Source organism: Selaginella moellendorffii, unplaced genomic scaffold, assembly GCF_000143415.4.
Source record: "Selaginella moellendorffii unplaced genomic scaffold, v1.0 SELMOscaffold_48, whole genome shotgun sequence".
NCBI classification, from domain to species: domain Eukaryota; kingdom Viridiplantae; phylum Streptophyta; class Lycopodiopsida; order Selaginellales; family Selaginellaceae; genus Selaginella; species Selaginella moellendorffii.
The window spans coordinates 427,459-447,280 of NW_003314309.1; the positions used below are offsets into that span (position 1 = coordinate 427,459).

General features: G+C 44.6%; 6 protein-coding genes across 9 annotated transcripts; 3 read left to right on the forward strand and 3 right to left on the reverse strand.

Moving 5' to 3' along the window:
* Nucleotides 1-2,889: 2,889 nt before the first annotated feature.
* LOC9647236 (myosin-17) lies at nucleotides 2,890-3,683 on the reverse strand. Its single transcript, XM_002981350.2, has 3 exons — nucleotides 3,434-3,683; nucleotides 3,204-3,360; nucleotides 2,890-3,150 (listed from the first exon to the last, which is right to left on the reverse strand). The coding sequence occupies exons 1-3, from the start codon at nucleotides 3,644-3,646 to the stop codon at nucleotides 3,038-3,040; spliced, it is 483 nt and encodes a 160-aa protein (XP_002981396.1). The 5' UTR covers nucleotides 3,647-3,683; the 3' UTR covers nucleotides 2,890-3,037.
* Nucleotides 3,684-3,709: 26 nt separating this feature from the next.
* LOC9647554 (zinc transporter 4, chloroplastic) lies at nucleotides 3,710-5,448 on the reverse strand. Of its 3 annotated transcripts, none has more exons than XM_024686370.1 (5): nucleotides 5,387-5,448; nucleotides 5,237-5,331; nucleotides 4,284-4,990; nucleotides 4,071-4,220; nucleotides 3,710-4,016 (listed from the first exon to the last, which is right to left on the reverse strand). In XM_024686370.1, exons 2-5 carry the CDS (start codon nucleotides 5,280-5,282, stop codon nucleotides 3,711-3,713), a joined length of 1,209 nt encoding a protein of 402 aa, XP_024542138.1. In that variant the 5' UTR covers nucleotides 5,283-5,331; nucleotides 5,387-5,448; the 3' UTR covers nucleotide 3,710. The 3 variants fall into 3 exon arrangements, with proteins under 3 accessions (XP_024542138.1, XP_002981397.1, XP_024542139.1); XM_002981351.2 differs by adding an exon at nucleotides 5,063-5,144 and having other exon boundaries at nucleotides 5,237-5,448; XM_024686371.1 differs by adding an exon at nucleotides 5,063-5,144 and having other exon boundaries at nucleotides 4,284-5,011; nucleotides 5,237-5,448.
* Nucleotides 5,449-5,554: 106 nt separating this feature from the next.
* Nucleotides 5,555-9,371, forward strand: LOC9647555 (ATPase family AAA domain-containing protein 2). Its single transcript, XM_024686368.1, has 6 exons — nucleotides 5,555-5,986; nucleotides 6,040-6,180; nucleotides 6,230-7,835; nucleotides 7,887-8,062; nucleotides 8,115-8,974; nucleotides 9,027-9,371. Exons 1-6 carry the CDS (start codon nucleotides 5,582-5,584, stop codon nucleotides 9,337-9,339), a joined length of 3,501 nt encoding a protein of 1,166 aa, XP_024542136.1. The 5' UTR covers nucleotides 5,555-5,581; the 3' UTR covers nucleotides 9,340-9,371.
* Nucleotides 9,372-11,374: 2,003 nt separating this feature from the next.
* On the forward strand, nucleotides 11,375-12,559 carry LOC9647237 (3-oxo-Delta(4,5)-steroid 5-beta-reductase). Its single transcript, XM_002981242.2, has one exon. The coding sequence runs from the start codon at nucleotides 11,375-11,377 to the stop codon at nucleotides 12,557-12,559; it is 1,185 nt and encodes a 394-aa protein (XP_002981288.1).
* A 50-nt stretch (nucleotides 12,560-12,609) lies between these two features.
* Nucleotides 12,610-15,648, reverse strand: LOC9647238 (ubinuclein-1). The gene is made up of 14 exons (XM_024686417.1): nucleotides 15,506-15,648; nucleotides 15,140-15,443; nucleotides 14,994-15,074; nucleotides 14,832-14,939; nucleotides 14,703-14,779; nucleotides 14,190-14,643; nucleotides 14,038-14,143; nucleotides 13,885-13,985; nucleotides 13,747-13,830; nucleotides 13,563-13,688; nucleotides 13,409-13,516; nucleotides 13,310-13,357; nucleotides 13,146-13,241; nucleotides 12,610-13,090 (listed from the first exon to the last, which is right to left on the reverse strand). The coding sequence occupies exons 2-14, from the start codon at nucleotides 15,338-15,340 to the stop codon at nucleotides 12,725-12,727; spliced, it is 1,956 nt and encodes a 651-aa protein (XP_024542185.1). The 5' UTR covers nucleotides 15,341-15,443; nucleotides 15,506-15,648; the 3' UTR covers nucleotides 12,610-12,724.
* Nucleotides 15,649-15,745: 97 nt separating this feature from the next.
* Nucleotides 15,746-18,928, forward strand: LOC9647556 (DNA topoisomerase 6 subunit B). 2 transcript variants are annotated; one of them, XM_002981243.2, is made up of 20 exons: nucleotides 15,746-15,823; nucleotides 15,877-15,942; nucleotides 16,004-16,056; nucleotides 16,104-16,201; nucleotides 16,259-16,364; nucleotides 16,421-16,549; nucleotides 16,608-16,659; nucleotides 16,706-16,770; nucleotides 16,821-16,927; nucleotides 16,981-17,083; nucleotides 17,141-17,226; nucleotides 17,277-17,473; nucleotides 17,520-17,635; nucleotides 17,684-17,769; nucleotides 17,824-17,896; nucleotides 17,947-18,038; nucleotides 18,089-18,227; nucleotides 18,279-18,373; nucleotides 18,421-18,595; nucleotides 18,644-18,928. In XM_002981243.2, exons 2-20 carry the CDS (start codon nucleotides 15,888-15,890, stop codon nucleotides 18,788-18,790), a joined length of 1,974 nt encoding a protein of 657 aa, XP_002981289.2. In that variant the 5' UTR covers nucleotides 15,746-15,823; nucleotides 15,877-15,887; the 3' UTR covers nucleotides 18,791-18,928. The 2 variants fall into 2 exon arrangements, with proteins under 2 accessions (XP_002981289.2, XP_024542227.1); XM_024686459.1 differs by lacking the exons at nucleotides 15,746-15,823; nucleotides 15,877-15,942; nucleotides 16,004-16,056 and having other exon boundaries at nucleotides 16,151-16,201; nucleotides 16,264-16,364.
* The last annotated feature ends 894 nt before the right edge of the window (nucleotides 18,929-19,822 follow it).

Genomic DNA, 19,822 nt, shown 5'->3' on the forward strand with positions numbered 1-19,822 from the left:
ATAATGAAAGGAATTTAGTATTGTCAGTTCCCTTTACTAGTCTCCACCCAAGCTAATTGAGAAGCTCGTCAACACATATGCACTTAGATTGGATGGCACTAAGGAAATCTTAAGTTGTTATTTAATCAAATATATTTGACATGATGAAGAGAAACTTATATTGTTGTTTTGCATTTGCTAGTATTGAGAAACTTTTATAATATTAAACTTGGTCCCTTAATATTCACTAAATGATAGTTTACTATATCTAAGACACCCTTAATATCATGCTTGATGCATTAGTCCCTTTTCAATCCTATTAGTTATTTATAAAAAGTGTCTAGATCTACCAATTAAATATTTTTACAGAATGTAGAGAATATTTTGAATATAATGGTCTTATTCTCATGTCTAGATTCGCAATTTAACATCATTTATATATAGTAAATTTTTTAGATTGTCCTAGAAACTAACTCCAAGACAAGGGTGAAATCCCAAAACATGCTTTAATGTAGGTTTGGGGGGGGGGTGTATTTGGCTCTATTTTGCATGTTAGTCTTGGTATTAAGATGCTAAAAGCTCTAAGATTATTCTAATATTCTTATTCTTTCCTTCTTTGGGTATATGCTCAAACTTGCTCCATGCTTTTGTTCCTTTATTCCTTAGCTATATGCTTTAAGGCCCTGAAACTTAGGTTTTACTCTATGGTTATCTTATAGTAATTATTATAGGGTATAGGGTGAAAAGCATGTGTGCTATATTTAATATTAAAGAATTAGTCTTAGCAAGTACTATCCAATAAGATTAACCAATTAATCTTATTGCATATATAGAGATGAAAATGAAAATCCAAATGAATATATATTTGGCTCTGTTTTGTATGTGGCATTAAGATGCTGAAAGCTCTAGAATTATTCTAATATTACTTTATGCTCTTGTTTTTTCACTCCTTGACTTTATGATCAAAAATTGCTCTATGCTTTTGTTCTTTTGTTTTTTAGCTATATGCTTAGGAGTTTGAATCTGTCTCTTTGTTTAATGCCTAAGGCTCTAAAACTTAGGTTCCACTCTATAGTTATCCTATAGTAAATTACTATAGGTATAATGTGAAAACCATGTACACTATATTTAATATCAAAGAATTAGTCTTAGCGAGTATTATCTAATGAGATTAGCCAACTAATCTCATTGCATATGCAGAGATGAAAATAAAGATCCAAGTGGATACATGTTTAATTGTTATGGCTTTATATTGGGTATAGATGTTGGCATATACCATTTTGTACCATATTATATGATTTTATGTTTAAGCTCATAGGATGGATTTGAGATGTACCATTTGCACAAGTTTATATTTGGGCTCATAAATAAGGCATATTAGCAACTTAAAGTTACACTTTGAGTTAGTAAGATTAATGTTAATATTGTCCCAAAGACTAATTCTTGAGATTGGGGTGAAAACCCAAAGCGTGCTTTCATATAAAAAGGAAAGGGGGTGATATGGCTCCTTACCAGGTGGGATATTTATATTCTCATGTTAAATTACTAATATACCGAAAAAGCACTAGATTCTGTTTGATTGTTTAAACTCTATCCCTTTGTTCAGTGACCCAAGGTCCTAAAACTTAAATTCCACTTCAATGGTAAATCACTATAAAGTATAGGGTGAAATTATAAATTATAATTTTCAGTAATTACCCTCTTTAAGCATTACATTCTAGCACATAGGAGCATCTTAGATGTAGTTTCTTGCTTGCTAGAGTCTAGTGTATCCCACTAATGACCAATTGTATTAGCTCATTATCACCTTGTTTTCACGGAGTTCTTAGCTTTAGATTCCAGCTTCCATGTAAGGAATATTCAAGTCCCTAGAATATTCTTTCATCTTGCTAGTATTTTGCATTTAAGTTTGGAATTATGAGTGTATGAGTATGTGCGGGGGAGTGGAACTACAGTTGAGGCTGAAAGCCTCAATAAAAGCAATGAGTGGTGAGCTATGAAAAAAATAAAGGAATTTCAAAATGTAAACTTTAGATAAAGCCATTTAGGATCTTCACAAAACCTTTTATTGCTCGTAGATATAAGTTCAGAAAACATATCTAAAATAGCTTAATAACAAACTGGGCAATCTATTACTCCTGATCACAAAAAAATTCATGTTTCCAAGAGGAGGTGATTACTGATGCAATCAAACACCTACTGATAACTTTAGTCTTACGACATAGCCTTCCTTGCAAATATACTCTATCTAAACTTTAATAATGTTGCACATATATAAAGTTTCCAAAACAAAGGACAATCGAATCAATTAATTCTATGGTGATTTGATACTTCTAGAAGACTATCAAACTTCAAGGTGGAATAAGTCACTAACACAAACTCCATCAACCAGCTTGCTTCAGTACAGTGGCATCCCAGGTCCTCCAGGACTCCTTGGAGGCCTCCTGAACTTGCTCCAGCAAACATGAACCAACACCTTTCCAAGTGTAGATAGCAGTCATATTCAGGTCGTCAAGAGGATAGGTGCCCATCCATGGGGGCAACAATGGCTTTGGCCTGCTCACCAAGCCCCATGTCATGCTCACCATTTCATGAACGGTGAACATGGGAGTCTGATGGATCCCGCCAAAGAGAGAGCTAACCAGCAAGGAGGCAGCTAGACAATTGGCCAGAATTTGGAAGCTCTCATTGGTGAGCACAGAAAAAGCTTGTCAATGGTGTGCATACAAAAGTCCTTGACAAAGATCAACCTAACAAGCTACAAGGCAAGCTAACATAAGCTAGGTGGAAGCTTGCAGAGATGTTTAATTTTGTGGATTAAGAAAAAGTAAAGGCTTTGCAATAAGGTAATGAAGAAGATGAACTCACCATTTGCAAATGGTCATCAGTCTGGGTAGTACTACATTTTAGTTTTGAGTGCAACTTCTGCTTTACATTGACAATCCCCGAGTGAATTTTTACTAGCAGCCACGCATCAGCTCTTGCACATACTACTACTAGACTAAGGCAGGTCTTAGTCTAATCAGAATATTATCCTGATTGTTGTAAAAACTAACACCTACGCTTTTGTCATTGTTTGAATGATTGCCTTTAACACTTGTATCTCGGAATCCTTCCTGGTAAGATCTTCCTCTTTCTTCCTGAACTCCTCCAAATGCAGCTTGAAAACCTCTACAAACAACCCAAGCCTGTTGTTGCAAACCAAAAAACCAAAGATAACATACTTGTTGTGTTCTCAAGCTCTTGCAGCACCTCCTGACAGTGAGCCTCAGCCGCTCGCTGCAGAGACTCGGCACGCTTCTTCTCTACCCGAGCCTGGCGCGCAGCAGCAATGGCAGAATCCAGCTCCTTCTCCAGCGCACGGATTCTCCTCTCCTGGGCCTATAGATGGGAAGGACAGACAAAACAAATCTCTACAAGAGAACTTCCTTCCTCGCGAGAATTACGATCGTACCACGGCATTGCGGGATTGACGAGCATTCGAGGCGGCATGCCCGAAAGCCTCCTCGTCCATGTACACGGCCTTGTGCAGCAGCAATCCCGAGAGCGATTCCACAACGCCGCCAATCTGCGAGACATTGCTCAGCGCCGCGGACCATCGATCCGACCCCGCCACCGCCGCTGGCTCCACATTGTGAGCTCCTCCAATTGAGCCCTCCAGAGACATTACTACAAACCCTAAATCCAAATGCCACGATGGCTTATCCACGTCATGACACGAGGAACCACGTCTACGCCCAAAGAGCCAGAGATGACATTGCTAGCGCTCCTGTGAACAAAGCCAAGTAGGACATGAGCTGCAAGCGGCGGTCACACCTCATCCTCTTGCTAATGAAATCGGCTGCTATCAAATCTACGAGCGACATGTACACGAGAATACCCGCCGAGACCGAGTTAAAGAAGCCTTCCATGATGAGAGCCTTGGGACTGTTGGCCTTGTAAATCTCCGATATCCCCATGCCCATTCCAATGCCGAGCGGGGTCGTGACCGAGAAGAAGAACGCCATGCAAGAGCTCGACCACGACTTGAAACCGGCCTGCCAACCAAAATACAAAAGCTCACTTACGAGAAAGATTGATCTCACACTCACCTGAGAAATGCAGCCACCGAGAGCAAAGCCTTCGAAGAACTGGTGGAATGAGAGAGCCGCGAGCAGCGGTCTGATTGTGCACGGACTCTGCGAAACTCCGAGAGATAACCCGATGATGACAGAGTGCGTAACGATCCCAAGCTCCAAAACCTTGCGAACAAAGTCACAATGTCACAGAGTCACGAAAAAAGAGAAACTTAAAACGGTGAGTACCTGCGAGATCACAACATGCCTAATAGTCGTGTGTTCGTCTTCGGGAGTTCCGTGAGCGTGGCCGACATGGCCGTGAGAGTGAGCGTGAGTCGAGTCCATGCACGAGTGGTGTCCCTCCGGATGGCTGTGCCTGTGAGACGAGGCGTGAGCTCTCATACCAACAATGTGCATCTGGTTCGCTCGTTCACTGCTTCCACTGGCACCTCCATTCACTCCTCCGTGTTCCGGATCGCTGGAAGCAGCTGCGTAGATCGAGTCGTGCTCGCTGCCTATCGCCTCCGAGATTGCCTGCTTCTTACTGGCGTGCTTCTTCTCAAAGTACTCGGTCCCCGCAAAATCTACCACCAAAGTTCCCAGAGCTGCTATCATCGCAATGAAGCCCGCAAACGGGAACTTCCTCCACGGAACCTCCGCGAGACACTGGTTTGTCAGCGCCTCCATTGCGTCGGGTAGTATGTGAACAAAACCGGTTGCCAGGATCACCCCTGCCGCCAGGGCCTTTGCGAGGAAAAAGACGTTCCCGTCTGGTCTTATCACCTTGAGCCGTCGACCAACGAGAGGCAACGCAACGCCAAAAGCTCCGGCCACTAGAATCGCCACCATCGCCGCGGCCTTGAGCTTCAGCGCCTCGGGCTTGTTCCGGCAGTCGAACTCGGTATCTGGGACGCAGCTCGCGTCGCCAACAGCCGCCATAGAAAAAAGTCCCCCTGGAGAAAACAAATGAAGTTCTTCAAACGAAGAGGCCAATAGGTAAAATGAGAAACGATGAGTTTAAGTACCAAGAGAAAATCCGTCAAGCACGCATTCTTTGTCAATCTTCCAGGAGAGGACCAGTTTTCCACTGGAGACGATCGAGCGAACCTAAAATCACCGATCAGCCAGGCAACACAGAGAGAAAATCTACAAAATCACTCAGATTTGGGGATGAAAGCCTCCTCTCGGTTGATCAATACCTGTCCAGAGCCGCGATCCGATTGTCAGCCATTCTAAGCTGTCCATCTTGCAAGAAAGAAGAGCTGAGGATCGATTCACGGGATAGACGCCCGCCCTAGGCTCAAATCATCGATTCAACAGGAGCATGGTGAGATTTCGAAAAGACTAACCGGAGCGCTCCTCGAGAAAGCTCGAATTTCTCTTCGACGTGACGCCTTTAGCTAGATAGGTCAATGCGGCACGATAGAATATTCCCTCCTTCCCGTTTACACCAAAATCGTGACTGAATATGTCTGACGGATATTCTGTCACCTCGTCATTTTAGGGTTTATCGTTTATCGCGAGTGGAGCATCGGCCAGAAAATATGGAGGATCGCGATGGCGATCCGGTCCGGGAAGATCCAGCAGCAGCAGAGACATCGCCAGCAATGGATAATGGAGATCCAGCAGCGGGATTGGAAGGAAGAGGTAACGCAATCGCTTCCAAGAGCACAGAGGAAGCGACGAGCTCGCTCCAGGCGAGCGATTCCTCGGCCAGGGCATTTGGATTCACCAGGATCGAGGAGCCGCTTGCTGTGGAAGGAAGAAGGTGCGAGCTGTGCGGTCGGGGTAGTGAGCCGATCGAAGAGCTTAATACCACGGCGATAGTCGCCGGTGGAGATAGCACTGTGGGAAGAGGTGGATTAGGACGATTGTTGGGGCCTATCTGTGACAAGATGGGCGTTGCCGCGGTGTGGATTCATCAGGAATGCGCAGTGTGGAGTCCCGAGGTGAGCATACATAGTACTTTTTCTCAAAGAAATTTTTTTTCTCTTGTTCATAGGTCTATTTCCTTGGTGTTGGATGCTTGAAAAACGTAAAAGCTGCTCTTCGACGAGGAAGATTTCTGAAATGCAGTCGCTGCAAGCAGCCTGGTGCTACGATCGGTTGTCGAGTTGCTCGCTGCCCTCGGACATATCATCTGGTAAGAACTTCTAGTATTTTGCGGCGATCATTCATCGTTCCTCTCTCAGCCTTGCGCTCGACAATCTGGCTGCAGCTTCAACCACAAGCGCTACCTCATGTCCTGCGCCGAACACGTGAAGCTGTTTCTTCTGCAAGACAAAAAGAGACTGCGGGAGTGCATGATCGACGACCAGCTTTCCAGAAAAAGCTTCAAAGAGACCAAAGTTGCGGAGAATGCCGAGGACGATGAGTTTCTGAAGCGTGAGAAGAAGAGACTGCATCGCGATCTTGCTCGGCTAGCTCCGGTAGTGCTCGGGGGTGATAGTTCAACGGCACAGGGTGATGCGTTTAGATACGAAGGCTGGGAATCTATCGGTGGTCTCCGGAACGTAGTGCAGTGCTTGAAGGAGATGGTAACGCTGCCGTTGCTTTACCCGGACATCTTCCACAAAGTTGGGATAGTGCCACCTCGTGGGGTGCTTCTGCATGGTTACCCTGGTACAGGCAAGACACTTGTTGTGCGAGCTCTTCTAGGCGCTTGTGCTCGCGGCCAGCAGAAGATATCGTACTTTTCTCGGAAGGGAGCAGACTGCTTGGGAAAATACGTTGGCGACTCCGAGCGGCAGCTTCGCTTACTGTTTCAGCTAGCGGAGCAGTCTCAGCCTTCCATCATCTTCTTCGACGAGATCGATGGACTTGCTCCGAAGCGAACGAGAAACCAGGATCAAACGCACAGCTCAGTTGTTTCCACGCTACTCGCCTTGATGGATGGTCTCAGCCCGAGGGGCTCGGTGGTGGTCATAGGGGCTACTAATCGTCCAGACTCCCTTGATCCAGCACTGAGGCGAGCTGGACGTTTCGACCGTGAGATATTTTTTCCTCTGCCTTCGGTTGCGGATAGAGAAGCCATTTTGAGAGTCCATACGAAGACATGGAAGCACGGGCCTTCCCGTGAGGTGCTGTCACTAATGGCGAGATCCACAGTCGGGTTTGCTGGAGCGGACTTGCAAGCCTTGTGCGCGCAGGCTGCTATGGTTGCACTGAAGAGAACAGTCTGCCTTCAGGATCTTCTCAGCGTTCCGTCAAGAGAATCGACTGAACTTTCGGATTTGCATATTCAAGCGGAGGATTGGTTCGCTGCACTAGCTCAGGCTGGACCCCCATGCTCTCGAAGATTGCTCGGAAGTGCCTTGAGCGAGATACAAATCTCGCCACTGCCGCGGTATTTAGTTCCGGTCCTGCTAAGACCCGTTCTACGCGTCCTATCCCATCTCGAGTCCGACGGCAGGTTCTCGCTTCCTTTCCAGTTGCGAAAGCCGCTTGCTTTCGTCAAGGAAAAGAAGCTGGTTGATACTGCAACCTCGTGGTCGCCAGCGATATTGAAAGAGGTGGAGATAGCTTGTAAGGGAGCTGGGATAGTTGCTGGTGACGACTTTGAGGATGTGGATGGGAATATTGCCGTCGAAACGATATTGATGAAAAAGTTGGGGAACGCCTGGAAGACGGACAGCTTGCGGATACTACTAACGGGCACTCCAGGAGATGGGAAGAGTTTGGTGGCAGCATCGATTCTACACGTCTTTCAGTCTTGCATGCAGGTTTTTCTACTGAGCTTGCAAACTATGATCCAAGCAGGGTCAGGAGAAGTGTCGGAGGGGCTTATTCAGATTCTAAGTAAGTTTTTTTCTGGCATCATTATAACTGGACTTCACTTTATATTTTCAGGCGAGGCAAGAGCTGTTCCATCCGTCGTGTTTATGCCGAGAGTGGAGTCGTGGGCTTTGGAACAAGAGTGGGAAATTGGAAATGAAGAAGAAAAGTCTCTTGTTTCGTCTAGAGCGTGGGGAACCTTCTTGCAGCAAACTCGGTCATTACCTTCAGATCGTCCTGTATTCTTTTTGGTAAGCCGCTCTGTGCTCGCTCTTGTGCTCATTGCAATGTCTGTTAATGCAGGCGACCTGTGACGACCAACAACTTACGTCTGACGTTTTGAGTTTCTTCTCTGCTCCGACCTCGAGCTCAATGTCTACGCTAACACACCGTGCATGCGTCGAAGTTCAAGTGCCTACGGAGAGCGAAATCATGGAGGTTTTGGACCGTGCAGCGGATTCTCTCGCCCTTGATCTCTCAACAGCGACAAAGCAAACGTCTGTGACTGAAATAGAAACTGTAGATCCTCCAGAGACAACAAAAGAAGCGAGCATTGCTGCGAGCCAAAGCGGTCCTATTGCACCCCCTCCGGAACCAGCGAAACAACGGTGTCCAACTCTTGACGCGGTTCGTCTCTGTGGTCACCAGCTTTTAAACTCTCCGCACTTCATGGCTATTCGACAAGCAACTCTGAGACTAAACGCCGGTCCGAGCCTATATCTCGAGAATCCTTACAGTGGACTCTGGGTGATGAAAACTGTCGAGAACGAAGAGGCAACACGAGGTGATACAGAAGAAGTGGCTCACGCTATTATCAACACCGACGAGAAAGTGGACGAAAAAGTGGACAACAGCAGTAATGCCAACGAAAACGCACTGGAATCGGCTCGTAGACGCGCCCTTGAACCAGACACAGAAGAGAATGGTCCAGACGACGCGAGCAGGACAGTACGAGGCCTCGATGCTGTGGCACTCAAGGCATGCAAAGGCTTTTACACAAGCGGTCTAGACATGAACTTGGAGCTCAAGTGTGTGATGGAGCTCCTCCGTGAGAAGCTGAACAGGAAATCGAGTAGACGGAGCCAGTGGTTTCGTTATCAGCTTTTGGCTCAGGCCGGTGCTCTTCAAGATCTTATGGAGTGCTGGGTTCATGAGTTGAGACGGTATGCTCGTTTCTTTCGTTTTTTGGCTACTCACAGCTACTTTGTGTTGTAGGCTGGAAAGTCGTGACAGGAAGCCCAGATTGACGCAAGCTTCATCCGATGGTACTGTTCAAGAAGGCCAGGAAAGCTCTGCAGATAGAAAGCTAGGTAGCTCAAGCAAGAGTGTGGCAAACCGGCGGAAAATGGGCAATTTGTCGCACCAGTCGCTTGAAAGCCTGAAAGCCACAGCCACGAAGCTTTTTGTCGATGTCTGGGATAAACAGGGGCGCAGTTTAATGGTGGATAAAGTCCATGACCTTGTCAGCGAAACGTCGGCCATGATATGTGGTGAGCTTAGGAAAATGACTGATGTATTTCTTCCATAAGAAGCAAATGCTTATAACAAACTATAAACTCAGTTTTGCCTGCAAACCAAAGACAAAGTGTTAAGCATTTTTTTAATGCGAATTTGTGATTGACAATTGGAAGGAAAAAGTTTATAGTGTCTGGCTACAAAGGCAATCTCAACTCCTAGACAATCCAAATAAAGAATGATAATTGTCTCTCTTTATTTTGAGAGGTATCAATAAAATACAATGATATAAAATTTTAAAAGTTTAAATTTAAATCTTTAAAAGTTGCGAAATATTAATGTAGTGGGATTTTGATAGCTATCACATTAATTTCAATTTAGACTACTCATTCCTATATATAAATTAAGATTTTTAGGCTAATTTTATATATATATATATATATATCTTCCATTTCCATATTCCATACACTTACATTAGTAGAAATGGGAGGTAATTTTGATTGTCTTGAGGAGTATTTGGATTTATGCTTTTGATTTAGATCTAGCTTTTATATTGTTTAAATATCTTTTTTTATATAGCTTATTAATCTATTCTCTTTTGTTTTTCTTGTTTTCATTTATCTTCATGGCAAAATAGTAACCTCTTCCTTTTTGACTTTGGAGCAATAGTTGGTGTAATTGTTTGAGTTATGTGGTTGCAATTGAATAATCAAATTCAGCAAATAGAGCATTCATGATATATGGTATAGTGCCTCCTCCTTTTATTGCTAATGGTTGGAGTTCTTTCATAGGAATCTTGGGGATCATATATACAATTGATTTATTCACTTTATGGTAATTGTTACCTATCATTCTTATGATGACATTTAGCATTTGTGTGTATTTCCTATATGTCTTAAAGAGATAGCTTTGCAATGGTACAATGGTTTGAAGGTAGCCACTCGTGTGAATTAGAGCATTTTCCTAGATGTCTATAAGTGCACATTTGGACATGCTAATGATTGTGAGAATGCCTTTTAATAATTGTATTGTTTTCATTAAAGGTTATATGAGTGTCGCAAATGTGACTTCGGGTATCAAAAGATATTTGTCGGCCAGTCTTTACGGGCACTCTTTCCTTACTGTTATGACGGCAAGAGGTCAGTACTGCTAGTTCCCTTCAATAGCCCCTCTTGTTCAAGTGTTAATTTACTGGGTTTAACATCTGTACTTAGCCAAATGGACATAAGGTAGGAACTCTTATGTGTTTCTAACTGAGCATTCTCGGCCTGGCTCTTAATTCTCTTTTGCTCTGTCTTGCACTAGCTTGGCAAGAACCCTCACATATTGAGACTAATCTCTTATTATCGTTGGATGATAGCTTACCGTGTTTGCCAAACACCCTCGCTATCACACCCTTTGTGTTGGTCTCATTTCGGTCTCAAATGCTATTTATGGAAAGTGTCTGGATTAGCTCATTTGGCATATCTATGGAATGCAGAGATCGGCCTGAACACAATGGTGTTTATTCCATGTCTAAATTCGCAATCTAAAGACATTCTATATTTAGTAAGTTTCAAGCTTGTCCCAAAAACTAACTCCTGGTACTAAAGGAGGCTTGAAAGCCCAAAACATGTGTTCCTCAAGGGAAGGGGGGGGGGGATATAAAGGGTTCCAAATGTATAATAGGAATAATGGTTAGAATGCATGTTTGACCACCTGAGACATTAGTTTGGCTCCCACTGGGCTGTATAGTTGCTCCATTTTTTTCCATACAGTTTGTGGCAAGCCACGCCCCCAAGCCTCACCTCCTATCTCAATACCATCAACAAAAGATGCCAGCTTGTTTGAGATCACTTTGGAATGCATTTCAAACAAAGCTCAACCATACTATTATTATGTTCTCCTCTGGCGCCCATAGGATTTGAACCCACGAGCTCGAGGAGAAGAGCCTACATTCAAAAGCTTTAACCATTGTTTGTTATATCCACATGATCACTTTCATGATCCCTCTGTTCTAGCTATTTGAACAGTCGAAACGTGGAAATTGGAATCTCTCCGGCCGGAGGAGTCATTTAAAAGGTTTACTGTTTGAGACTTGGCCGCGCCCAGCTCTCGCAAAGGTAAATATGTGCTCACTGCTTCCTCTCTGCTGCTCTAGAACAGAGTCCCCGGAGGCCGCCAGCGAACACGATGGTCACAACGAAGCTCTCATTGTTGGAGTGACCGGCATAGTTGGCAATAGCCTGGTCGAAGCTTTGCAGCGTCCCGACGCACCCGGAGCCCCCTGGAGAATCCGCGGCATCGCTCGCAGGCCCAGGCCCCGCTGGTTCGAGCACCCGGACGTCGACTATATCCAGTGTAACCTGCTGAATCTGTCCGAAGTCACACCCAAGCTCTCCAGCCTCGACGGAGTGACTCATGTATTCTGGGTTGCCTGGGAAAAGAAGAGCACCGAGGAGGAGAACTGCGAGGCCAATGGTTTCATGCTGCGATCTGTCCTCCAAACGCTGCTACCAGTTGCCAAGAGACTCAAGCACGTCTGCCTCCAAACCGGTGTCAAGCACTACCTGGGACCGTATTTTCACTTTGGCACCATCAAGCACTATCGGCCTCCATTCTGCGAGGACCTGCCCCGAGTCCCCGGCCTTCCAAACTTCTACTACACTCTGGAGGATATCTTGTTCGAGGCATGCTCGCCGTCGTCGGGCATAACGTGGTCCGTCCACCGGCCTAACATAATCTTCGGCTTTGCTCCTCGGAACCACGCCAACGTTCTTGGCAGCTTGGCCATATATGCTGCTATCTGCAAACACCAGAAGCTCAGCTTTAATTTTCCAGGAAACCGGCAGTCGTGGGAGACGCTTACGAACGTTTCGGATGCCGACCTTGTTGCGGAGCAGGAGCTGTGGGCTGCAACGAATCCAAGCGCCAAGAATGAAGCGTTCAACGTTGCCGACGGAGACTGCACGAGCTGGGAGAGGCTCTGGGCTGTCATGGCTCGGGAGTTCAAGCTTGAGTGTCCGGCGTACGATGGAAAGCCGGTCAGTCTCGAACAGCTTCTGAAGAATAAGAAAAACGTGTGGGAGCAGATCGTTGTCGAGAACGGCCTTCTCGAGACGGCAGTACAGGACGAGACGTGGTGGGCTGTCGATTTGTGCCTCAACTTCCCGTTCCAGGTAGTCAGCTGCATGAACAAGAGCAAAGAACACGGCTTCCTCAGTTACAGGAACAGTGAAAAGTCCGTAATCTACTGGATACGAAAGATGAAAGAGAAGAATATCTTACCAGACGACAAATTTTGGACCAGCTGAGTCGTTGCTCGTGCGGTCCGAATGCTCTGGCCCATCTAATAAGAATTACGTGCTTCCCTTCTCCACCCTTTCAAACTTTAAGAGAACAAAAAATCCGAAGAATCCAGCTGTCCTTCGCTATCTAACTTTCCAAATCCTGCTTATCTTACACCTGTAAGTGACGTATCAGGACGGTCTGTCTAGAAAGACCGACTCCACCGATCGAAGCCCCTGATAACTGGCGTCAAACACGAGCTCCCCAGTTCCCACAGGCTTGGTCTGCTTCTTGAACTTGAGAAAAGCCAACGTGCTCGGATCGGTATCGATGGACTCCTCCACCCGCTTCTTATCCTTGAAATCGTCGTGCTTGTCCAGGTACCCACGCTGCATTTGCTTCCGGATAACAGCAGGCTTCCCAGCTTGAACAGCACTAGAAGGTAAATCCCGGTTGGAAATTGTCCCGTTAATGTTTGGCGCCAACGCCAAAGGCGCCTCTGGTCTCTCATTTAAATCTATCCTCTCCGAAAACTTCTTCCTCGATTCGTTTAAACTCTGCACGAAACGGTGCTGTAAATCAACACAAAAGTACATAGTAGAAAACGCTTACTTGTTTCTGCAAAGCTTTTCTCCTTTCTTTCGCTCTGTAAACAGCATTCTTGATCCCGTCCTTGTCCATCCAGCCTTCAGGCCATAGATCAGCCAGCTGGAAAAAAATAAAAATAAAAAAAATTCAAGAATATAGTAGGGTGGAGAAATTTGGACACAACAAACCTCCATATAGAGCTTGCGACTTTGAGTACCTCTATTTTCATCAGTTCCCTGCAGAGGAATAACACTTAACACCTTCAAACGTTGCAATAGCAAGTAAACCTCAAGGTACTGATCATAGAGTTCGCAGATCCGGTCTTCTGTAGCTTGGTCCCATTTGTAGTTCTTTTCACCAACTCCTTGAACGTCGTTGGAGAATCCTTCTTCAGCCTGACGGTTTTCCAACAATTAATGAACCCATTTAACATTATTATACCTTTGCCTGTATCGATTGTACCCTTGAGCGAACAATTTCTGTCAAGTCACGCTTCATATGCGACAAACGATGTTCCTTTTCGTGCTTAGCGACTAAGCCCATTTCGACCATCTCCTTCAAATTTCTCTACAGATGTAAAGAAGAAAAACATCATTCTAGTAAACAACAGGGTGGAGAAAAGTACCTTAAGTGTCTTCAACTGCATCAGATGACCAAGTATGCTCATCAAACGATCGATAAGCTCGTCAGGAACTTTTCCTTGCCTCGCCTACAAAAGCACAACGGGACTCAGAATCGGTTCGTAAATATCTTTACTGCATACCGCAAGTCTAGCAACTTTCGCTATTTTGGCCTTTATTTCCCTTGGCAAACGCCTTACTTTTCCGGTGGCATTTGGCTCTAGAACATCTGGAATCGGACGCACTAGTACAAAGAGCCACATTAGAAATCATCACAAAATATATAACTTCCTTACGCTGAGCAACTCCAGCTTTTAGATCTTGAATGGCCCTTTCCAAAAGTGACACTTTCGCTGTCGAGCGTTTTTGGGGATCAACGCTCGAGTTTCCTAACGTTGAATTCTGCTAAACAAAAGTTAGAACAGCCACTTAGATCTTTCAGACTTACCGCTGACGAAGAAACTTTGCAGGCATCTGCACCCGAATATGCCTTCACAAACTTTGGCCGGCTCGGACTTCCAACAGCGCTCTTCTTTAGAGCTACCTCATTTCTCTCGTTTTCCTTGGTGCGGGAGCTGTTCTTCGTCAACCCTTTCAACGACACATTTTTTGATATGTAATTGGCTTCCCTGCAACTACTCCCGTCCCTTGAGAAAAACTTGTTGTAGTCGAAGGAAAAAGCATCATTTCCAGCTGCCTGTCGAACCTGCGTTTCCGACTGCTTGTTTACTAGACATTCCCCGATTCCATCCGAAGAAGGCCTGTCAACGCTTTCTTGCTCTACCCTTCCAACAGCTTTTGATTTCTTTGAAGAATCCTGAGCATGCATTTCAGATCCACTGGTTTTCACCTCCTTGCGTTTCCTCTTCTTTGGAACAGGTAAACAAGGCGGATTGGGTTCTCTGCAATAACGATGATAAAACTTCAAACGAAAACGCTATGAATCGAATTCAGGTCTTACATATTTTCTAGCTTCCCTTTGTTGATAAAGAACCCGCTGTGCTTCGTTTTAGCATAGTCCACAGAGAAGTACTCGTCCTGCATGTTGAGATAAGAACATAGAAATCTTTCGAGCAGCAAGTAGTCGTACCAGCTCCTTGTCATCTATGAATGAATCGTCTGTATTATACTGATCATCATCCGGGACGTTGTCAAGGTGATTGTCGACAATTTCATCGTCACTTTCTTGTCCTTGTCCCTGTCAAGAGCAAGCTTTTAAGAGATCAAGCTACCAGATAGAAGAATCTATAACCTGATAAAGGCGTTCTATCTTCTCAATGACGTTACTAAAACGATTTGGACCTCCTCGTGGCTCTTTGCATAGCAGCACCGTCTGATCATCACAGGAGCAGAGAGCTTCTTTATGGAAGGGAAAGAAAGAAAAAAAATCTCGCTTACCTCTGGTGCCAAGCGAGCTTCCAATGCTGGATTAGCACCGGGAGGAGCCTCAGCGGCAGGAGGGGGTGGAGCACTCTTGAGGAGCTTCTTCCACGACACCACATTCGAGGTAAGCTCCACATGAAACCTCTGCCTCCCGGATTCCGTCCCGGCAAAGGGCGACGCCTGGAAAGCAGTCACGAATCCAGAGCCCTCGGGCATTTTCGATAGGGAAGCGAGAGATCAAAACGCCAGATTCTAGCCCGGCATTCCACTCCTGCTCTTCACCGATCCCTAAAATCTCTTGAGACCTTGCGACAAAAACCTGGATTATGCCGGTTAGCGGTGCCAGATCTTCCGCGAGCTAGGGTTCCTGAGATGGCGCACCTGAATTTCACCGAAGAAATGCCACTGGCAGCGCCTACTCAACCGCGCGAGACCAGGAATCAAACACGCGCCTCCATCCGGGAGAGCGCGACGAACAAACGTTACCTAATATGTAGCGTCCCACCTCTCTCTCCAGGCATACTTATAAAACCTTCAAAGACCAAGCACTCTCGAGAGCAGCCTGTTTAGGAATCGAGCTCTGGACCGTTTTGTGGAACGAATCCAGGCCGTTGATGTCTCTCCATCCAGGCCGTCCGTCTACTCTTCTTCTTTGGCGCCCAATGGGCTAGGGTTTAAGGCGCGACGACGCGAGAAGAGGTAAGGAAATGCGCAAGATTTTTATTGATGAACACCTTGCCGATTCCTTGCAGCGGTCCTCGCCATGGATTCTAAGAAGGTTAAGGCGACGAAGACGCAGGATCCCGCTCTAAAGCAAAGTCTGTGAGATCCTTCGCTCTTGGGGATGAATGCTGATGGATTTTGACTGCGTTTTTGTAGAGTCGCCAGCGGAATTTTTCTCCGAGAACAAGAACATCGCGGGTTTTGATAATGTATGTAGACTTTGATTTCTATTTGTTTTTTGATCCAAGTTCTGCAGCCTGGGAAAAGCTTGTACACGACAGTGCGTGAACTGGTCGAGAATGCTCTAGATTCGGCCGAATCCATTGCGGAGCTTCCAACGATCGAGGTCACAATGTGAGTTCTTCCTTTTCTTTCTCTTTATTTTCTCTCTTCTGGTCTCAAATTTTCCAGTGAAGAGATAAGCAAGTCCAAGTTTAACGCTATGATTGGACTGGTCGACCATGAGCGAGTCGATGCGGAGCTTTATGATGACTACGAAAACGAGAAAGCCCGCGAGGTATATTTCTGCCAAGAAGGTCATTTTAAACTCGCTTTCATCCTGTAAACTTTCAGAAAAGATTGGCTAAAGAAGCTCGTGAGCAAGAACGCCAAGCGAAGGCCATTGCAGCTGGTAAAAAAGTCACTGTTCCTAAGGCTGGGAAAGGCCGTGGAGATACAGTTTTTTACAAAGTTTCTTGCAAGGTGAGGTTTTTCGTTTTCTGGAATTCTCACGATGATTGGAGTACCCACTCGCTTTCAGGACAACGGCAAGGGAATGCCACACGATGACATACCAAACATGCTTGGTCGAGGTATTATTCTGTATATTGGAAGTCATTTTGATGGTTTGTTTCTCAGTGCTATCTGGCACAAAATACGGGCTCAAACAAACTCGGGGCAAATTTGGACTCGGAGCAAAAATGGTATCCGCAACATCTTTTGTTAAACGATGTAACCGAGAAGTCTCATGCAGGCACTGATATGGTCGAAAATGAGTACTGGCCTGCCCATCGAGATTTCGAGTGCTATGAAGGGGCAGAAATTCATTTCCTTTTGTCGTTTAGACATTGACATCCACAAGTAAGATGCTGGAGTTTAAAGAACGTTTAACGAGTTTTCTTTCCTTTGTGCAGGAACATTCCTAATGTTCATGTACTTGAAAAGAAGCCCAATACTACTGGCTGGCACGGGGCCGAAATTCATGTAACCATTGAAGGGAATTGGACGACTTATCGGGTGAGTTTCTTTTCTTCTCTTTTCTTTTTTTTTTGTTTTTCTGATGTGCATTTGCAGTCCAAAGTTATAAGCTACATGCGGCAAATGGCTGTCATCACACCGTATGCACAGTTCCTATTTCGCTACAGAGCAGGGACTCCAGAGTATGTGTATTCTCGTTGTCCTAGTGCCTTGCTGATCGGTGGATACTCAGAAAGAATGTAAGCGTACAGTTTGTGAGGAGGACCGATGTTATGCCTCCTGCACCTCCAGAGACCAAGTATCATCCATCTGCTGTGGATTTACTCTTGATCAAGCGACTTATTGCCGAAAAGTCGAAGCAAACGTTGATCCAGTATTTGCAGCAGGACTTTGTTTCAATCAACAAGTCTTATGCGGAACGTCTCATCGGTAAGCCTAATGCAACTGTTTCAGATCCTGACCTCTGGTTTTCCAGGTGAAATGGGCCCTGATTTCACTCCAAAAATGCTGGTAAAAGATCTTACCGACCAGCAGCTCGTTCGTATACATCAACTCTTTAGACAAGCTAAGTTCGACGATCCCGACGGTGATGTGAGTAAAACTTTTCTCTGTCATATAGCTAACCGTGCATCTGTTTAGTGCTTAAGTCCCGCCGGAGAATACAACCTGCGCCTTGGAATTACAAAAGAGTTGCACCCAGACATGGTCGCCACTTGCCAAGGGAAGTAAGTTAATTTCCTACCTGACTAGAACAGCGAAATGAGCTTTGGCTTTGACAGTGTTCAGGTCTTTGAAGGACATCCATTCATTGTTGAGGCAGCAGTGAGCTTAGGAGGGAAAAGCGTAAAGCCAGTAAGTCCGCTGGTAATCTTTGTCTGGGCCTCACGTATCTAAATGAACAGGGCTTGAATATTTTCCGCTTTGCAAACCGAATCCCTCTTCTCTTTGAACAAGGTGGCGATGTAATTACTAGAACAGCAACGAAACGAATCAGGTTAGCATTTTTCTTTTCCATGATTTATAATCCCGTTCATTGTTTTGCAGCTGGAGCGCATACAAGATCAGCCACCTACAGGACAAGGTTGGAGTTTTTGTCAGCATTGTTAGCACAAAGATACCTTTCAAAGGAACTGGTAAAGAGTACATTGGAGATGATATTACTGAAATAGCATCCGGAGTCAAGGTTGATCTGTTACTACGTTCGGCTGTGCTCTGACTCGGCTCTTCATTTCAGTCTGCTATACAACAGTGCTGCATACAGTTGAAAGCAAAGCTCGTCCGTCAGAAAGCTGCTCGAGATAAACTTGAACGGAAGAAAAACCTTTCCAGGTATTACAAAGTTTCAATCTGCTTGGCTATTGAAAGAAAACTTGTAGGTACATCCCTGACGTCTCAAGAGCAATTTACGGGGTTCTCGCAAGCATTGCAAATGAACGGGAAGCGAAGAGGCAAAAATATGAACCTGATAGTCGGGAGATTTTGCATAAAGTCGCGGATAAAGAAGTTACCGAGGTAACTTTGTCACGAAAGCTTACGCAGTATGTTGATCAGGTAAGTATAGGATTTTCTTTCTTTTCCGCTATTTTCATTATTTTACAGGTGGATGCCGAGTTGGCTCTTGATTATGCTACTCAAAGTGGACTTGTCAAGGCACGAGAGCCCATTTCCTTGGCAGGAGTAGACTGGAATCAAGCAAATTATCTCGAGCTTCACAGCCCAGTATGCGTCATGAAGTTGCTCTCCTGACCATACATGGTGAGTTGTACTCCGAGCTCTTCCGATGGCATTATTTCATCAAGAGGTATGCATGTCTTGTCTCATGTTTGAGAAATTTTGCAACTTTGACTAATGATCCGGACAAAGATATTGGTGCTTGGTACTAAACTTGTTGATCTTAGTCATTGCAAGTGATCCGTCTCAAAAATTATAAAATTAAAACAAAAACATTTTAAAAAAAATCAAAAAGTGTTTCTTTTTGCTACGACATTTCATGCCTTCATGTTACTATATATTCAGCTATAAGCTAAGGAACAAAAGTATCTAAATTGGGGGCTTAGTTTGGTCACTACACACTGTTTTTAAATCTTGTTTATTCTCAACTCTAATATTATTGCAAGATCCTAGAAAATGACAAGATCCCCTAAATTAAAGCTCATGGTTCTTTGAAGGGTCATGTATTCATTGAAGGCTTTTAAGTGATTTACCTTTCAAAATTTCAGAGTCTGCAGTTACACATGGCTTCATTTTTAATGCTAATATTATAACATTTTTTAGAAAAATCCTTGCACTTTTTAGCCTGATTACAGACATTATTACAAAACAAAGATAATTCTTTGCATACCAGTGGCGACAGAAACATAATATTCAAACCTTAATCAACCATATAGTTGAAGTTGTGGTTAAATAGCTTAGTTAATATAACATTAATAAAAATTAAGTAACATTATTCTAAATTTTTTTATTAAATGTTGTGAGGGCCAAGTGTATGGTTACAATGCCGTATACTAATATTAGCGTAGTGGGATTTTGGTAGCCATCGGATTGGTTTCAATCTGGACCACTCACTCCTGTATATAAGCTAGGGTTTTTGGGCTAATTAATATGCACATTTCTATATTCCCTTTCTATATTCCAAGCACTCACATTGGTGGAGGTAAGGGGCACCTTTGATTGTCCCTGAGGAGTGCTTAGATTTGGGATTTTGGTTTAGATCTAACTTTTGCATCATCTAGATCTAGCTTTTTCCATTTCCTTTTTTTTGTTCTTTCTTTTCAAGGT